This window comes from Callithrix jacchus, chromosome 5 (assembly GCF_049354715.1).
Source record: "Callithrix jacchus isolate 240 chromosome 5, calJac240_pri, whole genome shotgun sequence".
NCBI classification, from domain to species: Eukaryota; Metazoa; Chordata; class Mammalia; order Primates; family Cebidae; genus Callithrix; species Callithrix jacchus.
The window spans coordinates 88,379,489-88,398,769 of NC_133506.1; the positions used below are offsets into that span (position 1 = coordinate 88,379,489).

The following is a 19,281-nucleotide window of genomic DNA, read 5'->3' on the forward strand; positions in this document are numbered from 1 at the left end:
GAAATCATAACAAACAGTCTCTCAGACCATAATGCAATCAAGTTAGAACTCAGAATTCAGAAACCAACCCAGAACCGCACAGCTTCATGGAAACTGAACAACTGGCTCTTGAATGTTGACTGGATAAACAATGAAATGAAGGCAGAAATAAAGAAGTTCTTTGAAACCAATGAGAACGAAGACACAACATGCCAGGACCTCTGGGACACATTTAAAGCAGTCTCTAGAGGAAAATATATAGCAATAAGTGCCCATATGAGGAGAATGGAGAGATCTAAAATTGACACCCTATCATCAAAATGGAAATAGCTAGAGGAGCAAGATCAAAAAACTCAAAACCCAGCAGAAGACAAGAAATAACTAAGATCAGAGCTGAACTGAAGGAGATAGAGACACGAAAAACCCTTCAAAAAATCAATAAATCCAAGAGCTGGTTTTTTGAAAAGATGAACAAAATAGACCACTAGCCAGATTGATTAAAAATAAAAGAGAGAACAACCAAATAGATGCAATAAAAAATGATAAAGGGGAATCACCACAGATTCCACAGAAATTCAAACCATCATCAGAGAATATTACAAACAACTCTATGCACATAAACTAGTAAACCTGGAAGAAATGGATAAATTCCTGGACTCCTGCGTCCTCCCAAGCCTAAACCAGGAGGAAGCTGAAACTATGAATAGACCAATAACAAGGTCAGAAGTCGAGGCAGCAATTAAGAGCCTACCACACAAAAAAAGCCCAGGTCCAGATGGGTTCACACCCGAATTCTACCCGACACACAAAGAGGAGCTGGTACCATTCCTTCTGAAACTATTCCAAATAATCCAAAAAGAGGGAATCCTTCCCAAATCATTTTATGAGACCAATATCATCCTGATACCAAAACCCAACAAGAAACCCAACAAGAAAAGAAAACTTCAGGCCAGTTGCAACAGCAAATCAAAAAACTTATCCATCATGATCAAGTAGGATTCATCCCAGGGATGCAAGGCTGGTTCAACATACACAAGTCTATAAACGTAATTCACCACATAAACAGAACCAAAAACAAAAACCACATGATTATCTCAATTGACTCAGAGAAGGCATTTGACAAAATTCAACAGCCCTTTATGCTAAAAACCCTCAATAAACTCGGTATCGATGGAACGTATCTCAAAGTAATAAAAGCTATTTACGACAAACCAACAGCCAATATCATACTGAATGGGCAAAAACTGGAAGCATTCCCTTTGAAATCCAGCACTAGACAAGGATGCCCTCTCTCACCACTCCTATTCAATATAGTACTGGAAGTTCTAGCCAGAGCAATAAAAGAAATAAAGAAATAAAGGGTATTCAAATAGGAAAGGTGGAAGCCAAATTGTCTCTATTTGCAGACGACATGATAGTATACCTACAAGACCCCATCGCCTCAGCCCGAAAACTCCTGAAACTGATAAGCAACTTCAGCAAAGTCTCAGGATATAAAATCAATGTGCAAAAATCACAAGCATTTCTTTTCACCAATAACAGACTTAAAGAAAACCAAATCAAGAACAAACTGCCATTCACAATTGCTACAAAAAGAATAAAATACCTAGGAATACAATTCACAAGGAACGTAAGGGACCTCTTCAAGGAGAACTACAAACCACTGCTCAACGAAATAAGAGAGGACACAAACAGATGGAGAAACATTCCATGTTCATGGTTAGGAAGAATTAATATCGTGAAAATGGCTATACTGCCCAAAGTAATTTACAGAATCAACGCTATCCCCATCAAGCTACCATTGACTTTCTTCACAGAACTGGAAAAAACCACCATGAACTTCATATGGAACCAAAAGAGAGCCCACATAGCCAAGTCAATTCTAAGCAAAAAGAACACAGCGGGGGGCATCACACTACCGGATTTCAAACTATACTACAAGGCTACAGTAATCAAAACAGCAAGGTACTGGTACCAAAACAAACATATAGACCAATGGAACAAAACAGAGGCATCGGAGGCAACACAACATATCTACAACCATACAATCTTTGATAAACCTGACAAAAACAAGCAAGGGGGAAAGGATTCCCTGTTTAATAAATGGTGTTGGGAAAACTGGCTAGCCATGTACAGAAAGCAGAAACTGGACCCCTTCCTGACACCTTACACTAAAATTAACTCCAGATGGATTAAAGACTTAAACATAAGACCTGGCACCATAAAAACCTTAGAAGGAAATCTAGGCAAAACCATCCAGGACATAGGAGTAGGCAAGGACTTCATGAACAAAACACCAAAAGCATTGGCAACAAAAGCCAAAATAGACAAATGGGACCTAATCAAACTCCACAGCTTCTGCACGGCAAAAGAAACAGTCACTAGAGTGAATCGGCAACCAACAGATTGGGAAAAAATTTTGTAGTTTACCCATCTGACAAAGGGCTGATATCCAGAATTTACAAAGAACTCAAACAGATTTACAGGAAAAAAACAAACAAGCCCATTCAAAAATGGGCAAAGGATATGAACAGACACTTTACGAAAGAAGACATATATGAGGCCAACAATCATATGAATAAATGCTCATCATCACTGGTCATCAGAGAGATGCAAATCAAAACCACATTCAGATACCATCTCACGCCAGTTAGAATGGCGATCATTAAAAAATCTGGAGACAACAGATGCTGGAGAGGATGTGGAGAAAAAGGAACACTTTTACACTGTTGGTGGGAGTGTAAATTAGTCCAACCATTGTGGAAGACAGTGTGGCGATTCCTCAAGGCCTTAGAAATAGAAATTCCATTTGACCCAGCAATCCCATTACTGGGTATATATCCAAAGGACTATAAATCGTTCTACTATAAGGACACATGCACAAGAATGTTCCTTGCAGCACTGTTTACAATAGCAAAGACCTGGAATCAACCCAACTGTCCATTGATGATAGACTGGATTGGGAAAATGTGGCACATATACACCATGGAATATTATGCAGCAATCAGAAATGATGAGTTTGTGTTGTTTGTAGGTACATGGATGAATCTGGAGAACATCATTCTCAGCAAACTGACACAAGAACAGAAAATGAAATACCGCATATTCTCACTCATAGGCGGGTGATGAAAAACGAGAACACATGGACACAGGGAGGGGAGTACTAAACACTTGGGTCTATTGGGGGGAAAAAGGGAGGGCCAGTGGGGGGGTGAGCTGGGGAGGGATAGCCTGGGGAGAAATGCCAAATGTGGGTGAAGGGGAGAAAGGAAGCAAAACACACTGCCATGTGTGTACCTATGCAACTGTCTTGCATGTTCTGCCCATGTACCCCAAAACCTAAAATGCAATAAAAAATTAAAAAAAAAAGCATCTGCACTGAACATGTAGACTTTTTTAATAATTCCTAAACAATAAAGTCTAACAACTATTTTCATGGTATTTACATTGTATTAGATATTATAGTTTAGAAAGGATTTGAAGTATACAGAAAGATATGCATAGGTTATATGCAAATACTATGGTATTTCATATCAAGGATTTGAGCGTAATCCAAGGAAGGGCCTGGAGTCAGTCCCCCATGGATACTGGGGGACAGCTGTGTAGGTTTTCTTGATCTTTAAATTCTCATTATTAGTCAGTGTCTCCACTTCTAGTAAGGTGGGTACTTATATTTTCATCTTATAAGATACAACAAAGGAGTAAATTTTTCCTATCATTGTTATTCTGTAACCTTTATACTCTTGTTATCTTAGTCTTCCATGCCAGTGTATATAAAGACTCATTTGCAGAAATAGGTTTGTTTCCAAATACTTTGACTCATTTTCAGTCTGGAGAAAGTTAGAATGGTAAAGACCAGCTCAAGGAGAGATATAATTTAGAGCTAGAAAACTAATTTTTAAATGTATACACACCTTACTCTATTCAGTACAAAAAGAAGATAATGTAACAAACACATGCAAGAGAGACACAGACTTTGTGGTCATACTGCTTGAGTTTGTATCCCAGCTCAGAGTGTCACTTCATGCCTATTTGCTTCTGTTTATTCATCTGTAAAATGGAGACAACAATACAACTCACTTCATGGGTTGTATTATTATAATCACATTGTTTTATACTTGTTTAAAACTGTGCTTAAGTGCTCACAAAGTGTTAGCCATTATTGTTAATAAAATTTGTTTAAATTTGTTGAGAAAATTTGTAAAAATTTTTTTTCGAGTTAGATTTCTATGGGAACTTGAAAGCTTTACATGTTTTTATAAAGTCATGCTTTTTAATGAGTAATAGCAATAATAATGACAATAATTTTCATTGTAATGCCTGTTGTGTGGCATACACTTATTAGCTCCTGTTTTTGTCACTTGTATCTCCACTTTACAGATGAGTAAATTAAGTTCATAGAGAGGTAAATGTCTTGCTGAAGGTAAGATGTCTTGCTGAGGATAATACAGCTGGCAGAGGTCAGAGTTAAGATTAATACCCGGTCCCTCCACATTTGTCTTATTTTACCAAGAATAAAGTCAAATTTTAAAGAAGTTAAATAGCTCACCCAGAGTATCTAGTATATGAATTTTAGATTTTTGTTGTTCCAAGCAATAAAAGATATAGCCAAATGGTTTAAACAAATAAGGGGAAACTAGTTGGGCAGGCTTCAAGGTTCATTCGATTTACTTAGGTATTGCTGTGCTTTGGGGGAGATGTGGAAGAGAGTATGCAGAGGTTCCCTGTGGTCTCCAGATTCTTGCCCAGGGCTCCCTCCAAGATGCTTTCCCATAATATTATAAAGATACTCAGCATAGGTAGATGATTAAAGAGTGCTAAAAATTTATTCATTCAACTCTTATGGAATTTATATTATTTACTCATGTACTTTTGTTAATTTTAGTAAAACTTAAATTTTGCATATATTAGTAAAACTTAAATTAGTAAAAATTTGCATATATTTAGTAAAACTTAAATTTTGGGTAGGGATGAAAATTGGTACAGCCATTTTTTAGGGCAATTTGACAACATGTATCAAAATTATAAGGCACATAATCCTTAATACACCAATTTTATTGCTAAGAGTTTATTTTACAAGTAAACTTGAACAGATTTGAAAATGTGTATATATGTGTGTGCATATATGTGGTTTGTTTATATAGCAAAAAAATGAAAATCTAAATATTTCTCCATAATAGGAACCCATGTGTGTTTTTGAATGATACATATGCAGACATATATACACATGTGCATGCATTTATTGATAGTCTAGAGAGATAACTCTTAATCAGAAGTGGGAGAAGGATGACATAAGTTTTGTTATATACCCTTCTGTAATTGTTATCAAGGGTAGGGGGATTCTCACTAGACTGAGTTAGCAGGATTCTTGCTACAACTGGGCCAGAAGGCTTGAGGACAAGACCCACGCAGGAGCATTGTAAAGAGGGATCAGAGGAGTCTGACTAAAATTTGGTTAAGGGGTGAGCCTTTGCCACTGTGTGTATGTCGAACACCTAAAAGGCAGCATAAATTATTAAATAAGGAATCCTTTTGTAATATTTACACACACTGGATTTCAACATAATGAAATCTTCTCTTTTTATATTTAACATGTGAGGTTTTGTACAAGAAAATAATTTTCTGGTTTTTTCATATTTGAATGGAAGTCACTCATAGAGTGGAAGTATTATTTATAGTATTGCAGTGTTTATTTATAACAGGATCATTTGTAGCAGACATAGCGTTACTGTATGTATTATGTATTCCATTGAAATATAGTAGCCCTGTCTTCCTACTCTATTCAACCACCACTAGGGAAAGTTTGCAAAAAAGCTCAGATGACTTTTAATGAAGAAAGAGCCAAAATAACAAGTCATTTATACTTTTTAAATGAAATGGTTTCATTTCTATCAGGTTAGATGATTTGCAAGGTTATGATGAAAATTAGAGTGGAAGAAAAACAATAAGAAAGAAAAATATTTTTAAAAAGTCAAATTGAAATAAATTGGTTGTCACAATAAAGTGATGTCAGTTTCCCTTATAAAGACAAAGTTATCAGAGTATATAAAAAGCATCTTCAGTGATATGTTATTTATAATAGATACTTCTAAAACAAATTGAGAGGAAGCTTGAAAATAAAGGGATGAAAAATGTATACCAAATGTATGTTGAGAAAAGGAACACGAATAAAAAAGTTTTATTTGATATTTTATGCAGATACAATTCAGGAAGTAGATGTTAATGATTATTACTTTTTTATACATGAAACAACATGGCATCAATTATCCAAGAGAAAAGAAAACATATGCTCACACCAAAACTTGTACACATATGTTCATAGCAGCATTATTCATAATGGCCAAAGAGTGAAACAGTTTGATGTTCATCAGCTGATGAGTGGATAAATAAAAAGTGATATATCCTTATTATTTGGCATTAAAAATAAATGCTTTCATGATCCATGGTGAACCTTGAAAACATTATGCTAAGTGAAAAAAACCAGTCACAAAAGAACATACATTATACAGTTGCAGTTATATGAAATGTTCAGAATAGGCAAATAATCTATAGAGACAGAATATTAATTGGTGGTTACCTAAGAGAAAGGGGTTACCAATGATGGTATAGGTAGTGAATGCTTCAGGATATATGGAGCTTCATTTTGGGGTGATGAAAATGTTCTAAATGTAGATTATGATGACAGTTATACAACTCTGTAAATATACTAAATCCATTGAATTGTACACTTTACATGGATGAATTTTATGGTATGTGAATTATATCTCAATAAGAAAGTTTTTTAAACATAAAAACTACATATAGTAAGCATTAGCAATGAAAGGGAAAGTTGATTAATTTGCATTTAACCCATTTATGCCAGAGGCTACAAACTTTTTTTTTGGTGAAGAATCAGACCTTCGAGATGACCTTGAGCAATAGGATGTAGATAACTCCCACAAGCTTAGCGTTTTAATAATGGAACATTAGACATAAATGGGTTAAGGAACATTTCATGCCTTATAAAATCAATAGCTCAGTGTCATTAGAGGATATGGAAAATTTGAATAATAAGTAATTAATAAACTTAACTCATATTTCAGAATTGCTAGAAGATTTGGAATATTCTGAAACAAAAAGAAATGAGTTTTTGAGATAATGGATATATCTGTTACCCTGATTTGATCATTACATATTGTAAGCCTGTATCCAGATATCACATGTACCCCATAAATATGTAAAGTTAATATGTATCAAGTTTTTAAAAGCTTCATTCAGCTGAGTGTAGAACCTTGTACTTAAAAAATAAGATTTCTTATGCATATATTATTTTCCAGCACTTGTGAACTGTTTATGAAAGTTGATTATATATTTGACCATAAAGAAATCTCTACATAATACAGATGTTTTTCACTGAAAATCAAAATAGAATCTAACAACAAAAAAGATAGGGAGAAATTTGTTTTTTACTTCTACAATTTTAAAGAATTTTCAAATAACTTTTGGGTTAAAATAGAAACCAAAATTGAAAAAAAAGTTGGAAATTAACATGCATTATGTATTAAAACTTATGAAATGTAGCCAAAATGGTACTAGATGGAAAAGTCATTACCTTGAATACTTTTATTAGAAAATGAGAAGTACTGAGAATAAATGAACTAATAAGGAGACCGAGAAAGACGTAGTAAAGATGCAGGAAGTAATCAGTAAAGTTAAAAGTGAAATGAGTAAGCAAAAAACTAGTACTTGATCAGTGAAGCCACACTTTCTTTGAAAAGACTAAGAGAGTAGAAGTATCTTTGATAGAAATGATCAAAATGAAAAAGAGAGGGAAATAGAAAAGATAAATAACATACAGAACAAGGAATTAGTCACTAATAGTAATCTTTTTATCATAATGGAATACAGCAGATAGCTTTATAGCAAAACAACACACACACACAAAACCTTGAATGAAATGGAAGAAAGCACGCTCTAAATTTGACTCAAGAAAACTTAAAATTATGACTAGACTAGCTTAGTAACCATAGAAATCAAAGATTCCCAAGAGTCAGCAGACCTGGATGATTTTACAGGCAAGTTTTAAGTAAACTTACAAGTGATAATGATAATTATTATAATGGTAATAGTAATTAAAGATAATATTTTTTGAGTTGTTACTCTGTTCTACACAGTATTAAATAGTTTACCTATTTGAGCAAATTTAATCTTTACAGCAAACAGTGGATAGTCAACAGTCTCTTTCTGAACACTTTCAATGATGGTGAGCTTTCTACTTTTTAACGTAGCCTGTTCCTTTGTTTGGTAGTTTTAACTGTCAGTTCTATACTTTATGTGGATGGAAATGCGCTCCTCTATTGCTCCTACCCATTAGTCCTAGTTCTGCCTTTTAAAACTATGTGACTTAAATTAACCTCTTCTTTCAAATGGCGGTCTTTTATATCCTGGAAAGCAGCCATCATGTCTTCTTTTCTCTAGCTTGACTTTATTTACAGCCTGTCTAATTATCAAGATGGTAGTACAATTGTGTTATCTTCATCATCTTCTGCTCTAGTAAACTGTCAAAATGGGCACCAGATTACTTTGAAATTACTCTTTTTTGTGACCCCTTATCAACTTTAGTGAGCATTTTTCTTATGAAAAATTTAATAGATACTCCTAGTATCCACATTGTGGCATCCTTTAGTCCTGTAGTTCTATGAATTTCCTGCCTGGTTTTGTAAAAACTATTATTGGTAGTTTGATGTTCATGTCTTCATGTCATTTTCAAATTCTGAAAGGTAGATTGTGTAGGCCTGGATTTTGATTATGTGTATTTTTAACTCATTGTCCTCAAAACTTGGTCTTTAGTGACCTCTTAATGATGTTTATTAGTTTAAATATAATTTTCCTCAATGGAGACATTAAAGCAAAATCAGAGTTGTCTCAATTTGTTTGTGTTGCTATAAGAAAATACCTGAGACTGGGTAATTTATAAGGAACAGAAATTTATTTTCTCATAGTTCTGGTGGCTGGGAAGTCTAAGACAACCAACCCAGCTGGTTTGGTTGTCTGGTGAGGGCTGCTGTCTGCTTCCAAGATAACATCTTGTTGCATTATCCTCAAGGAGGAAGGGACATTGTGTCCAAGCCTGAGGGAAGATGGAAGTACAAGAGAACCTAATTCTGTAGCCTCTTTTATAAAGTCTTAATCCCAGCCACAAAGGGAGGAGCCTTTATATGGCTTAATTACCTCTTAAAGGTCTTGCCTCTTAACTGCTGTCATATTGGCTATTAAATTTCAATACCTGAATTTTGGAGGCCACATTCAAACCGTGGCACCAAGGGTTGAATAATGGATTGTTCTGTCTCTTACTTAGAGCACGATATTGTTAAGCATGGCAAACTTTGGAGTCAGATATACTTCAAACCCTGACTCTGCTACTTATTAGCTGTATAACCTTGGTCTTGTCACTTAACTACTCTGAGTATGTTTTCTTACCTGTATTATGTTATTGGTATTTCTGCATCACAGAGTAACGTACGAATTAAGTAAGGTATTATGGCTGGGAGTAGTAGCTCACACCTGTAATCCCAGCACTTTGGGACGCCGAGGTGGGAGAATTGCCTGAGCTCAGGAGTTTGACAATAGCCTGGGCAACATGGCAAAACTCTGTCTGTAGTAAAAATACAAAAAATTAGTTGACTGTAGTGGGACACACCTGTAGTCCCAGCTACTCAGGAGGCTGAGGCAGGAGAATTGCTTGAACCCAGGAGGCAGAGGTTGCAGTGAGTTGAGATAGCACCACTGAACTATAACCTGGGCAACAGTGAGACTCTGCCTCCTCCCCAAAAGTAATTAATTAAATAAGTTGTGTGTCAAGACCTCAGTAAAGAGTTTAGCTCATAGAAGGTGATTCATAAATGAAAGTTTGTAATAAAATCACTACATGATTATCTTTCCCATGCAGCAGATCTGTCCTTTCCTTGTCCATTTTTTAGTTCTAAAAATATCCCAGCCAGGCGCAGTGACTCACCCCTGTAATCCCAGCACTTTGGGAAGCCAAGGTGAGCGGATCACCTGAGGTCAGGAGTTCAAGACCAACCTGCCAACATAGTGAAACCCCATCTCTACTAAAAATACAAAAGAGTTAGCTGGGTGTGGTGGCAGGCACCTGTAATCCTAGCTACTGGGGAGCCTGAGGCAAGAGAATCGCTTGAACCTGGGAGGCGGAGGTTGCAGTGAGCTGAGATCGTGCCATTGCACTCCAGCCTGGGCAACAAGAGTAAAACTCCATCTCAAAAAAAAAAAAAAAAATCCCAGCAGTCATTTTTGCTGTATTAAAAACATAGCTCTTCTCAGCTGGGGCTCTATTCTTCCTGGACAATGTAATTAGATGGTTTTCTATTCTTTGTATTTGATAATTTCCTTCTCTCTTTGTATATTTCTTCTCTGTCTTTATGAGAAAATTCCTGGTATAGCAATGTATATTTCTTTAGATGCTTCCATACGTTTGTGATTGTGTAAATTCCTTTTTATTTTTAATCTGTACCCTCAAACCATATTCTCTTTTAAAATGACTGACCATTGGCTCATAGCTTCTTTTCTCTGTATTCTTAAAGAAATGTTTGCCTAAAAATGGAGTGTTAAATTGACTGTTCATCGTTCCTTTTAGTGCTGTTGGGCAATGAAGAGTCAAACCAAGGACACCTAGGACCCGGAGAAGGAGAAGGCAAGTTAGTAAGATACAGTGTGGTAGCACTCATGAAGTAGATGCCTAAACAGACCCTAGACATTAGGGTGGATCAGCAGTAGGGTAATTGTTGGGTGTCACAGGAAGTAGGTAGAACCTGTTAATCCAAGGGAATCTAGGAGCAGGCAGTAGGCAAAGTTACAGGGAGGACAAGTACTCAGCACCAAGAAAAATGTCTAACAATGAGGACACAGTGTTAGGTAATGTTTGTTTTCAGCAAGTCTTTATGGAATGTCTATAATATGGCAGGGTTAAGGTTCAGAACTCTAGGCCCAAAAGAACTGATAGGATCACACTGGTCAAGAACCTAGTTGGACGAAGAACCCAATTAGAATTCTACATATTTATTTGTAAACTCTGTGCGGATTAGTTCTTTTTGAGCTCCTGTTTCTTCATATGTAAAGTGAAGATAATAACACCTTAAGGCTAAGAGGAATACAGAAATGTGTGTCAAGAGTTTCTTTTTGTGCCAAGCACTTCTTGTAACAAACAAGGGGAAATAATAAAAAGAATCCTAACATGTGAAAAAGTTGTCACTTGATCAATATCCTTTTTTTTTTTTTTTTTTTTTGAGATGGAGTTTCTCTTTTGTTACCCAGGCGGGAGTGCATCTCAGCTCACCACAACCTCCGCCTCCTGGGTTCAGGCAATTTTCCTGCCTCAGCCTCCTGAGTAGCTGGGATTACAGGCACGTGCCACCATGCCCAGCTAATTTTTTGTATTTTTAGTAGAGACGGGGTTTCACCATGTTGACCAGGATGGTCTTGGTCTCTTGACCTCGTGATCCACCCGTCTCGGCCTCCCAAAGTGCTGGGATTACAGGCGCGAGCCACTGTGCCCAGCCAATCAATATCCTTTTTAGCTACTGTGTTGTGGTTCCAAGAATTGGATATTGGTTTTAAACATGGAAAATACCATGAAGATAACAGAAAAAAAATCCTTCATTGTCCATCCTTCTTCTGTGACCTTCCCGAGAAAACTCACCATGATTTATGCCACAGTTCCTAGGAAGCCAATTTTTTTTACTCAGTTAACCTTGTCCTTCCCTACTTTCTTAACTTCCCACCTGCTATGGAATGTGAGCAGTTTAGAAAGTGTCAAATGTGGAATTTAAGGACTAAACAATTTTGTCCATGAGGAATACTTTTCAGTTACAAAGCATCACAAAAGTCAAATATCCACGATTCAAAATGAATCATTAGTAACTCTCTAAACAGGAAATAAATTATAATATGGGATAATGCAAAGCTTAGAACAGAATATATGTTCACATTATAATGTCAAATTTTTATAATGCTAAGCCATATATTTATTCTCATTATAGAAAATTATGCACCCAAGTTAACATTCAGCCCATGAGAGTAGGAAGCACATGGCATGACAGAGTAACTCCCTCTCAGAGGAGGATTTTAAACACCAGAGGCAGAGTGTTGTCGGACATTTTCAGTGCAGCTGGCCTTTCTTAATTGTAAATACACATCCTTACCTTGTCCATCAGTCATTCATGTCATTAGCAGAATTTCAAAAGTTAAGAAATATGGTGATTTCATTTTACTCATTTTTTTAAGAGAGTCTTGCTTTGTCACCCAGGTTGGAGTGCAATGGCATGATCACTGCTCACTACAGCCTCAACCTCCTGGGGTCAAGCGATCTTCCCACCTCAGCCTCCTGAGTAGCTGGGACTACAAGCATGCACCTCCATACCTGACTGATTTTTTTCATTATTTTGTAGAGATGGAGTCTTGCCATGTTGCCCAGACTGGTCTCAAACTCCTGGGCTCAAGCAGTCCTCTCACCCCGGTTTCCCAAAGTGCTAGGATTATAGGTGTGAGCCACTGTGCCCAGCCAAGAAATATGGTCATTTTAGAATTGTCTATGTGGTATTAATGATCTGTTTGATGACTTTGTTTAGATAGCACAATGAGCACTGTTTTGAGTTATACCAGAGTTAGTTGAACGTCTCTGTTTTCCCCATTTCTGATTAACGTTTATGTTTCTGATTTCTGAAAATGGTTTTTTAATTGCATATACATCTATATAATTCAGTAAATTTTATAACTTCAGTTTAGTTTAATGAAGTAAGTAAAATGAGAGAAAGGAGATTTGATATGTGTATCTTATGGCTCAGTATGCCCTTTTATGCCTTGCTTATCAATAAAAACATTCTGAAAGAACCACCTGCCAGCTCATGACCTTTATCAAATGTTACAGTTGTCATTTAGAGGTAGCATCACACATTTGGGAAAATTTTACTGAGGGTTTAGGGAGTAAAGTCAACATATAAAATAAAAACTGAGTATAAAGAAAATTATCCTCAGAAATCCATTAAATATCATTTATTACCTTCATTAAACAGAAAAACTGCTTCTCGATATGTCCAACCCTGCCAGTTTATTCTTTAGAGCTGTAGCTATTTTGCTCTTTACTCTTTTTTTGTTTGACCCCCAGATAAAGTAATTGGCTAATGTGTAGAGATCACATATTATTTTTACAAATATATTTCTTTTTCTTCTGTCAGTCATTACCCTACTGTTGCAGCTTGAAGTCCTGATCTGGAGCAGTAGCCATTGCTAGGAAAGATAACCCCACGTAGAGATTTGGCCAAAGCCTGAATTGATATAACTAGTAGGATGGTTACTTTCTTACTGCTGTGAGAACAGAGATTTCATATGTACACCTCTTCATAAATACCCTACCTTTAAGCACCATAGAGTTTAGTACTGATGATTACTCTTTAGAAAAAGCTTTTAATATGAGAAAACTGGAAAAGGAATAAAAATAAAAAATATAAAATCGTGTACGTTTTAGCATGACTTACCTAAATTAATCATAAAGGAGTTAAAAATTCGTAACCAGGGGGAATAGCTTAACTCCTTAAATCTCTCTCCACCCTTAAGTTTAATCCAATTTTTTAAACAAAACCAAACCTGTGTACTTTGTCTTTTAAAGTATTTTAACCATGTCCTCATCCCAGTTAGCTCGTATGGAGCATAGGTAACATTAACATGAAAGTCAGTGAAAAAATTATTTATTGTCCAGCTTTTCCTGTTTTTGCAGAACTTTCCTGGTATCCCTCTAATGAAAAGATCTGTTCAACAAGACTTGATGAGTGGGGAGATGGGAGAGAAACTTGCTCTTTTTACCTCAGATATTGAATAATCAGTATTCTAAAAAGTTACAACCAAAGAGAACTTCCATTAAAAATAACTACTGGGGCAAGACAATATTTGATTTTAAAAATTTACTAGACAGAAGAGATTAGACTATCCAGGAAACAGAATGAGATGGAATTTTCAAGTCAAACATAAAAGTTCATTTTTGAGTTTACCCTATAGTTTTCTAGTCGGTTAGGATAAAAAGTAATAGATTATTTTAAACAAGTTTATCACTTTGCATGCTCTTTGGTATTACCATTCCATAGAAACTGCTTATACTTCTTTATTACCAAGTTACTATTTTCTAAAGACATTTTATAAGTCATGTTGAGGCAGTAGAATTACTTGTACATTATTATATTAAATAATCCTTGAACACTGGTCCACAGTATATGTGTCTACTATAATTCTAAAAAGAAATAGCTACTTGTGACAAGTATGTGCAGTGTGATGGGCCACAATATCCAGTCAGACGTAAAACCTAGCCTGGAGAAATATTTACCTTTTTAGGAAATTTTCTGTGTCTGTGGAGTTCTATTGAAATTCCATTTTTCCTTTTTATCTTTCCTGTTTCACTTAATTAGATACTATTAAATAAGATAATATAGATTTTTAGAATTTCAAGCCTTTGCATCATATTATTTTATTTTATTCTATTCCCACAGTAGCTTTAGGAAGAAGTTAGAAAATACTTTGCTGAGATGAATCAGTGGGTCAGAGTGGTTAGATGACTTATTCAGGGCTATATTTAAAAATAGCAAAGCTGTTAGTCCAACTACAGTCAGAAGACTAGTCAAATACATGTCCATCCCACCACATTGCAGTTCTTTTTAGTCACAATTTACTTAGGTTCTTCATTTATAGAGATAAATGCATCATAAATATATGACCAACAAATACATAACTGTTCCAGAATTCCTGTTACAATGGCAGTGTTGCCCATATAAGATAACAGTGTATTAAGTAAATATATTTAATATTTTGTTTTGTATCATATCTAAACATTTCATTAAATAAGTGGTGATGGAAAAGTAACACACAGATATGATATAGAACAATTTCATACAGAATTGCCCTATGTAATAGATGATATATCATAACATCAGTGGCCCATGCTTAATAAATCTAATGAAAGATATTTTTTCTGCACCAGTCATCTCAAAGCCATGTCCAGAAGACTATAGAGAGAGTACCATTACAATAATCTACTCATTGATGGTCTCCCTTGCTCCCACTTCTCCTATGATTCCTTTTGGAAGCTATCCTACTATCCCCTGGAAAGGAAGGAACTCTTCCTGATTCCTGAGAGGTGAGGAGAAACTGACAAGAAAAAGATTGTCCAGGCCCAGTTAGGGAGAGGCCATTAGAAGCATGGGTGGGTCAGTAACCCCGTCTTACAAGTGATTGATGGAGAAGTTTTCTTGTTCATGAATGAAGGCTATAAGCATTTTTAGTGAAGTTAGTGTCTTTTGAAACTGTCTTTATCTAGAAGGAATACAGGTGATAGTATGCCTCGCTTTGAAATTGGTGTCATTCGCAAGAACAGAAAATGAAATACCACATGTTCTCACTCACAGGCGGGTGTTGAACAATGAGAACACATGGACACAGGGAGGGGAGCACTACACACTGGGGTCTATTGGGGGGAATAGGGGATGGACAGCGGGGGGTGGGAAGTTGGGGAGAGAGAGCATGGGTATAGGTGAAGGGGAGGAAGGCAGCAAATCACACTACCATGTGTATACCTATGCAACTATCTTGCATGTTCTTCACATGTACTCCAAAACCTAAAATGCAATTAAAAAAAAAAAAGAAATTGGTGTCATTGGTATTTTCTAAGTCAGCCAGTTGATAGTGCTGCAGTTTGGGTATATCTGATACATACCATCTGAATGAAAGGCATTTAATTAGGGTTTAAATATCTCTAAGTATATAAAAATAAATTTTCTACTATCTCAAACTCTAGACAGTTCCTTACATTGCAACAAAATCACTGTATAATTTTAACACTTAACAATACATTATGGAGATACTGCAGACCTGAATTAGCTTTCTAAAGTATTGTTACCCTTTTAAATTACCTCAACTGCATTTTTTTTGTTGATGTCTACTAAGTAACTGTTTTGCAATGTACATTCATATAGCTCTGATTCAAAAATCCAGTAGAGTAAAATATGAGAAGGAAACAGTGAGAGGAGTTTACAGCTTTAAGGCACGAGAAGCTTACAGCTTTTTAATATAAATTGTTCCCAGAATCCATGTCACAGATCCTTACATGGTGCTGCTTTTTTCCTCTTGGTTGCTATGACAACAGCAGCACTGCACCATTCATCAGCTCTGGACCTGGGCTGCACTGCTAGCCTTCCTTGTTACTCCTGAATGTTAAGAAGAACATCCGTGAATCATTCACTGTGTTAACGCTGCGCCATTAGAAAACTAAGAACCAGTTCTTCTAGTAATTTGCTGTCACAGAAGGGTAAACTAAACTGCGCCACAGAGAAAAATTGTGTAAAAATATTTCTTTTTTCCTAATGGAATCATACAACCTGTATTTGCTGCAGTATTCTGAAAGGATAAGCTAATGTCAAGCAATCTAATGAAAAGAACTCGTCTGTGTAATCTCCTGAAGTCATTAGTTGTTCAAAAGAGAACACCACAGTGCTTCTCTGGATATAAAAAGAAGCAGGTGATGTTGTTAGGGGTTCTAAACCCCTCTGGGAGCATCTCTTGTGTTTTGGGACCATAATCAACATCTGCTATAAGAAGTATCACCTGTAATGCACCGTAAGTTCTGGGCATCGTAAAGAGCTGGCTGGAGATTAGTGTGGGTCATTCCTGATGTGTCGGGTCTGATAACAACATGACCAGTGAATAAGAAGCCTTTCAGAGTTTCTAGGGGAAAAGACTCTATGGTATTGACTAGTGAGGAAGAAAAACTAAAACCTGTGAGTATGATGAGTAGAGTACTTGTTACATGGATTTCTGAGCTATAAGGTCTACTTTGTTCTTTGTAGAAAAAGAAGCACAGCCTAAGATAATTTGACACTTAGTTTTCAAGGAAGCCATTAAGAAACTGTCTTTTGGCACATTTATTCAATTTTTAATTGTGTGTTCTTTTGCTTTATATATTTATATGCATATATGAGCTTTTTGAAATAGTTTTATATTTTTTAAAAATATGCATATTGCAGAAAAGGCTGTTAAAATCTCAATTTTTCAATGTAAATGTGAAGGTTAGACTGTCTTTCTTGTTAGATTGCAATTCCAGAATAGACCTCTATTTCCTTTTGCAATATCCTTATAAATAAAATACCTTTAAAAAACTAACAATATGGAAATCTGGAATTTTATAAACAAGCTTTTCTAATACATAAGTATCTTATTATTTCATCAACTGGAGTGTTTACAATTGGATGTTCTTAGTTTAAGAATTTTTTTTTAATTTAACACAATTTGCAAGTTATGATATTTCTTGTTAGTTTCCCAGTTGAGTTTAGGCTAAATTAGACATTTACCTTTTTTGCTTGTATTTTTAAATCATTTGGTAATTATCAACTTAAGATATATTGATTTTATATAATGAATTTTCTCAAAAGATTTCATTTGTTTTCTGGCTTTTAATTATTTTCTTTTCTTAGTTCCTCCACAAACCATGGTAACTTAGAAATGTCTTAAAAGTAGGAACTTGGTTTTTCAAAATTAAAATATTTATAGTGCTCTTCAGCCTCTTCAAAAAAGAAAAAGATATTTTCATTTAGTCTTATTCTTTCAATTACTTGTCTTCCTGTCTTGCTCATATTGACTTACTGACTGAGACAGGCTTTTACTATGTTGCCCAGGCTGGAGTGCAGTGGCGCAATCATGGCTCTCTGCAGCCTTGACCTTTCAGGCTCAAGCTATACTCCTCCCTCACCCTCTTGAGTAGCTGGGACTACAGGCATGTGCCAACATATTCAACTAATTAAAAAGAAAATTGTTGTAGAGATGGAGTCTCATGTTGCCCAGGCTGATCTCAACCTCCTGGGCTCAAGCAATCCTCCCACTTTGGCCTCCCCAAGCTCTAGGGTTATAGGTATGAGCCGTGGCTCCTAGTCTGAGTTGCTCTTCTGAAATGCACATTATTTGGAAAATATATACTTCAGTGATATGACTAGGTTCTTATAATTTATAAAATTAGCAAAAGAAGATTTTTGCTATTTTGTCATTATACCATTCAATTTCTACTCCTTCCATTTTTGAGACTTTACCTGTATATTTATACAAGCGATTTTGCCCAATGTTTAGAAAGCCTTTAAGTAGGGAGAATTAATATGTTAAGGGATAATGAAAGGATTAATCATTTGTATTCACAGTTACATATGTTGTTAATAAAAAGATTTTGCTTCTATCATCTATACAGATTAAATAAATTAAATATTCACATTTTAACTATTGCTCTGCAAGTAAATAAAATATTAATTTTTAAATTTACATGTATTTAATAATTGTATACAAGTTAATACTTCTTTATGACTGTCCTCACAGATATATATATAGAAAACAAAGGATTTTATATTCCATTATCTCTGCAACTATAATTTTTATTAACAGTAGCAAAAAGCCAGGTGCCATGGCTCATGCCTGTAATCCCAGCACTTTGTGAGGCTGAGATGGGAAGATCCCTTGAGGCCAGGAGTTCAAGACTAGCCTGGGCAAATAGGGAGACCCCATCTCTACAAATAATTTTTTTTTAATTAGCCAGGCATGACTGCACATGCCTGTGGTCCCAGACACTTGGGAGGCTGAGGCAGGAGGATCACCTAACCTGGGAGGTTGAGGCTGCAGCAATCCGTGATTGTGCCACTGACTCCAGACGGAGTGACATAGTGAGACCCTGAGCAACAGAGTGAGACTCTGTCTCATTAAAAGAAATAATAACAAAGACTGAGGTTAGTATTTTTTAATGAGGTTAGTATTTTTATTAGCAGATTTATTTATTTTTAAGTAATCTTTCTTGGCCATATCTTTTAGTATTTCTTTTTAATGTTTGGAGTTTCACTTAACATATATTCCTTAAAGATTGCATATTAACCTGTTTGTTTGTAAACTGGCTAATATAAAATCCACTATAGAGCTCCCTAATTTTAAAAGATTCTACAATAAGTCCTTTTATAATAATCCCTATTATGCTGATTTGGTAAATCTGTATATATGTTATGTTTTCTTAAAGTAAAGGCCACCCGGTTAATTTTAGCATGTAAAGATTTAAGTTGCAGATTTAACTGGCAGTGTTCTATGAAAAAAATAAGACATGCTTTGGATAATCATTTAGCCCTTCAATTTCAAACTACTTTGACATCTTCAGTCTTACTTTCTTAAATTCTTTAAAAAGTCTTTTGAAGGCTGGGTGTGGTGACTCATGCCTGTAATCCCACCACTTTGGGAAGCTGATATGGG

The 19,281-nt window shown here is 35.6% G+C and overlaps 1 protein-coding gene across 12 annotated transcripts in view; it reads left to right on the forward strand.

Annotated features, from left to right (window-relative positions):
* TANC2 (tetratricopeptide repeat, ankyrin repeat and coiled-coil containing 2) overlaps positions 1–19,281 on the forward strand; it is a 440,895-nt gene that overhangs the window by 113,855 nt on the left and 307,759 nt on the right. The window contains exon 1 of one of the 12 annotated variants that reach the window (XM_035300393.3): positions 16,471–16,629. The exons of 10 other annotated variants lie outside the window; for them this stretch is intronic. In XM_035300393.3, coding sequence (XP_035156284.1) covers positions 16,623–16,629 — 7 coding nt within the window. In that variant the 5' untranslated portion in view covers positions 16,471–16,622. Of the gene's footprint in view, positions 1–16,470; positions 16,630–16,676; positions 16,791–19,281 lie in introns of those variants that run through there. One more of the 12 variants, XM_035300394.3, reaches the window with a different exon arrangement.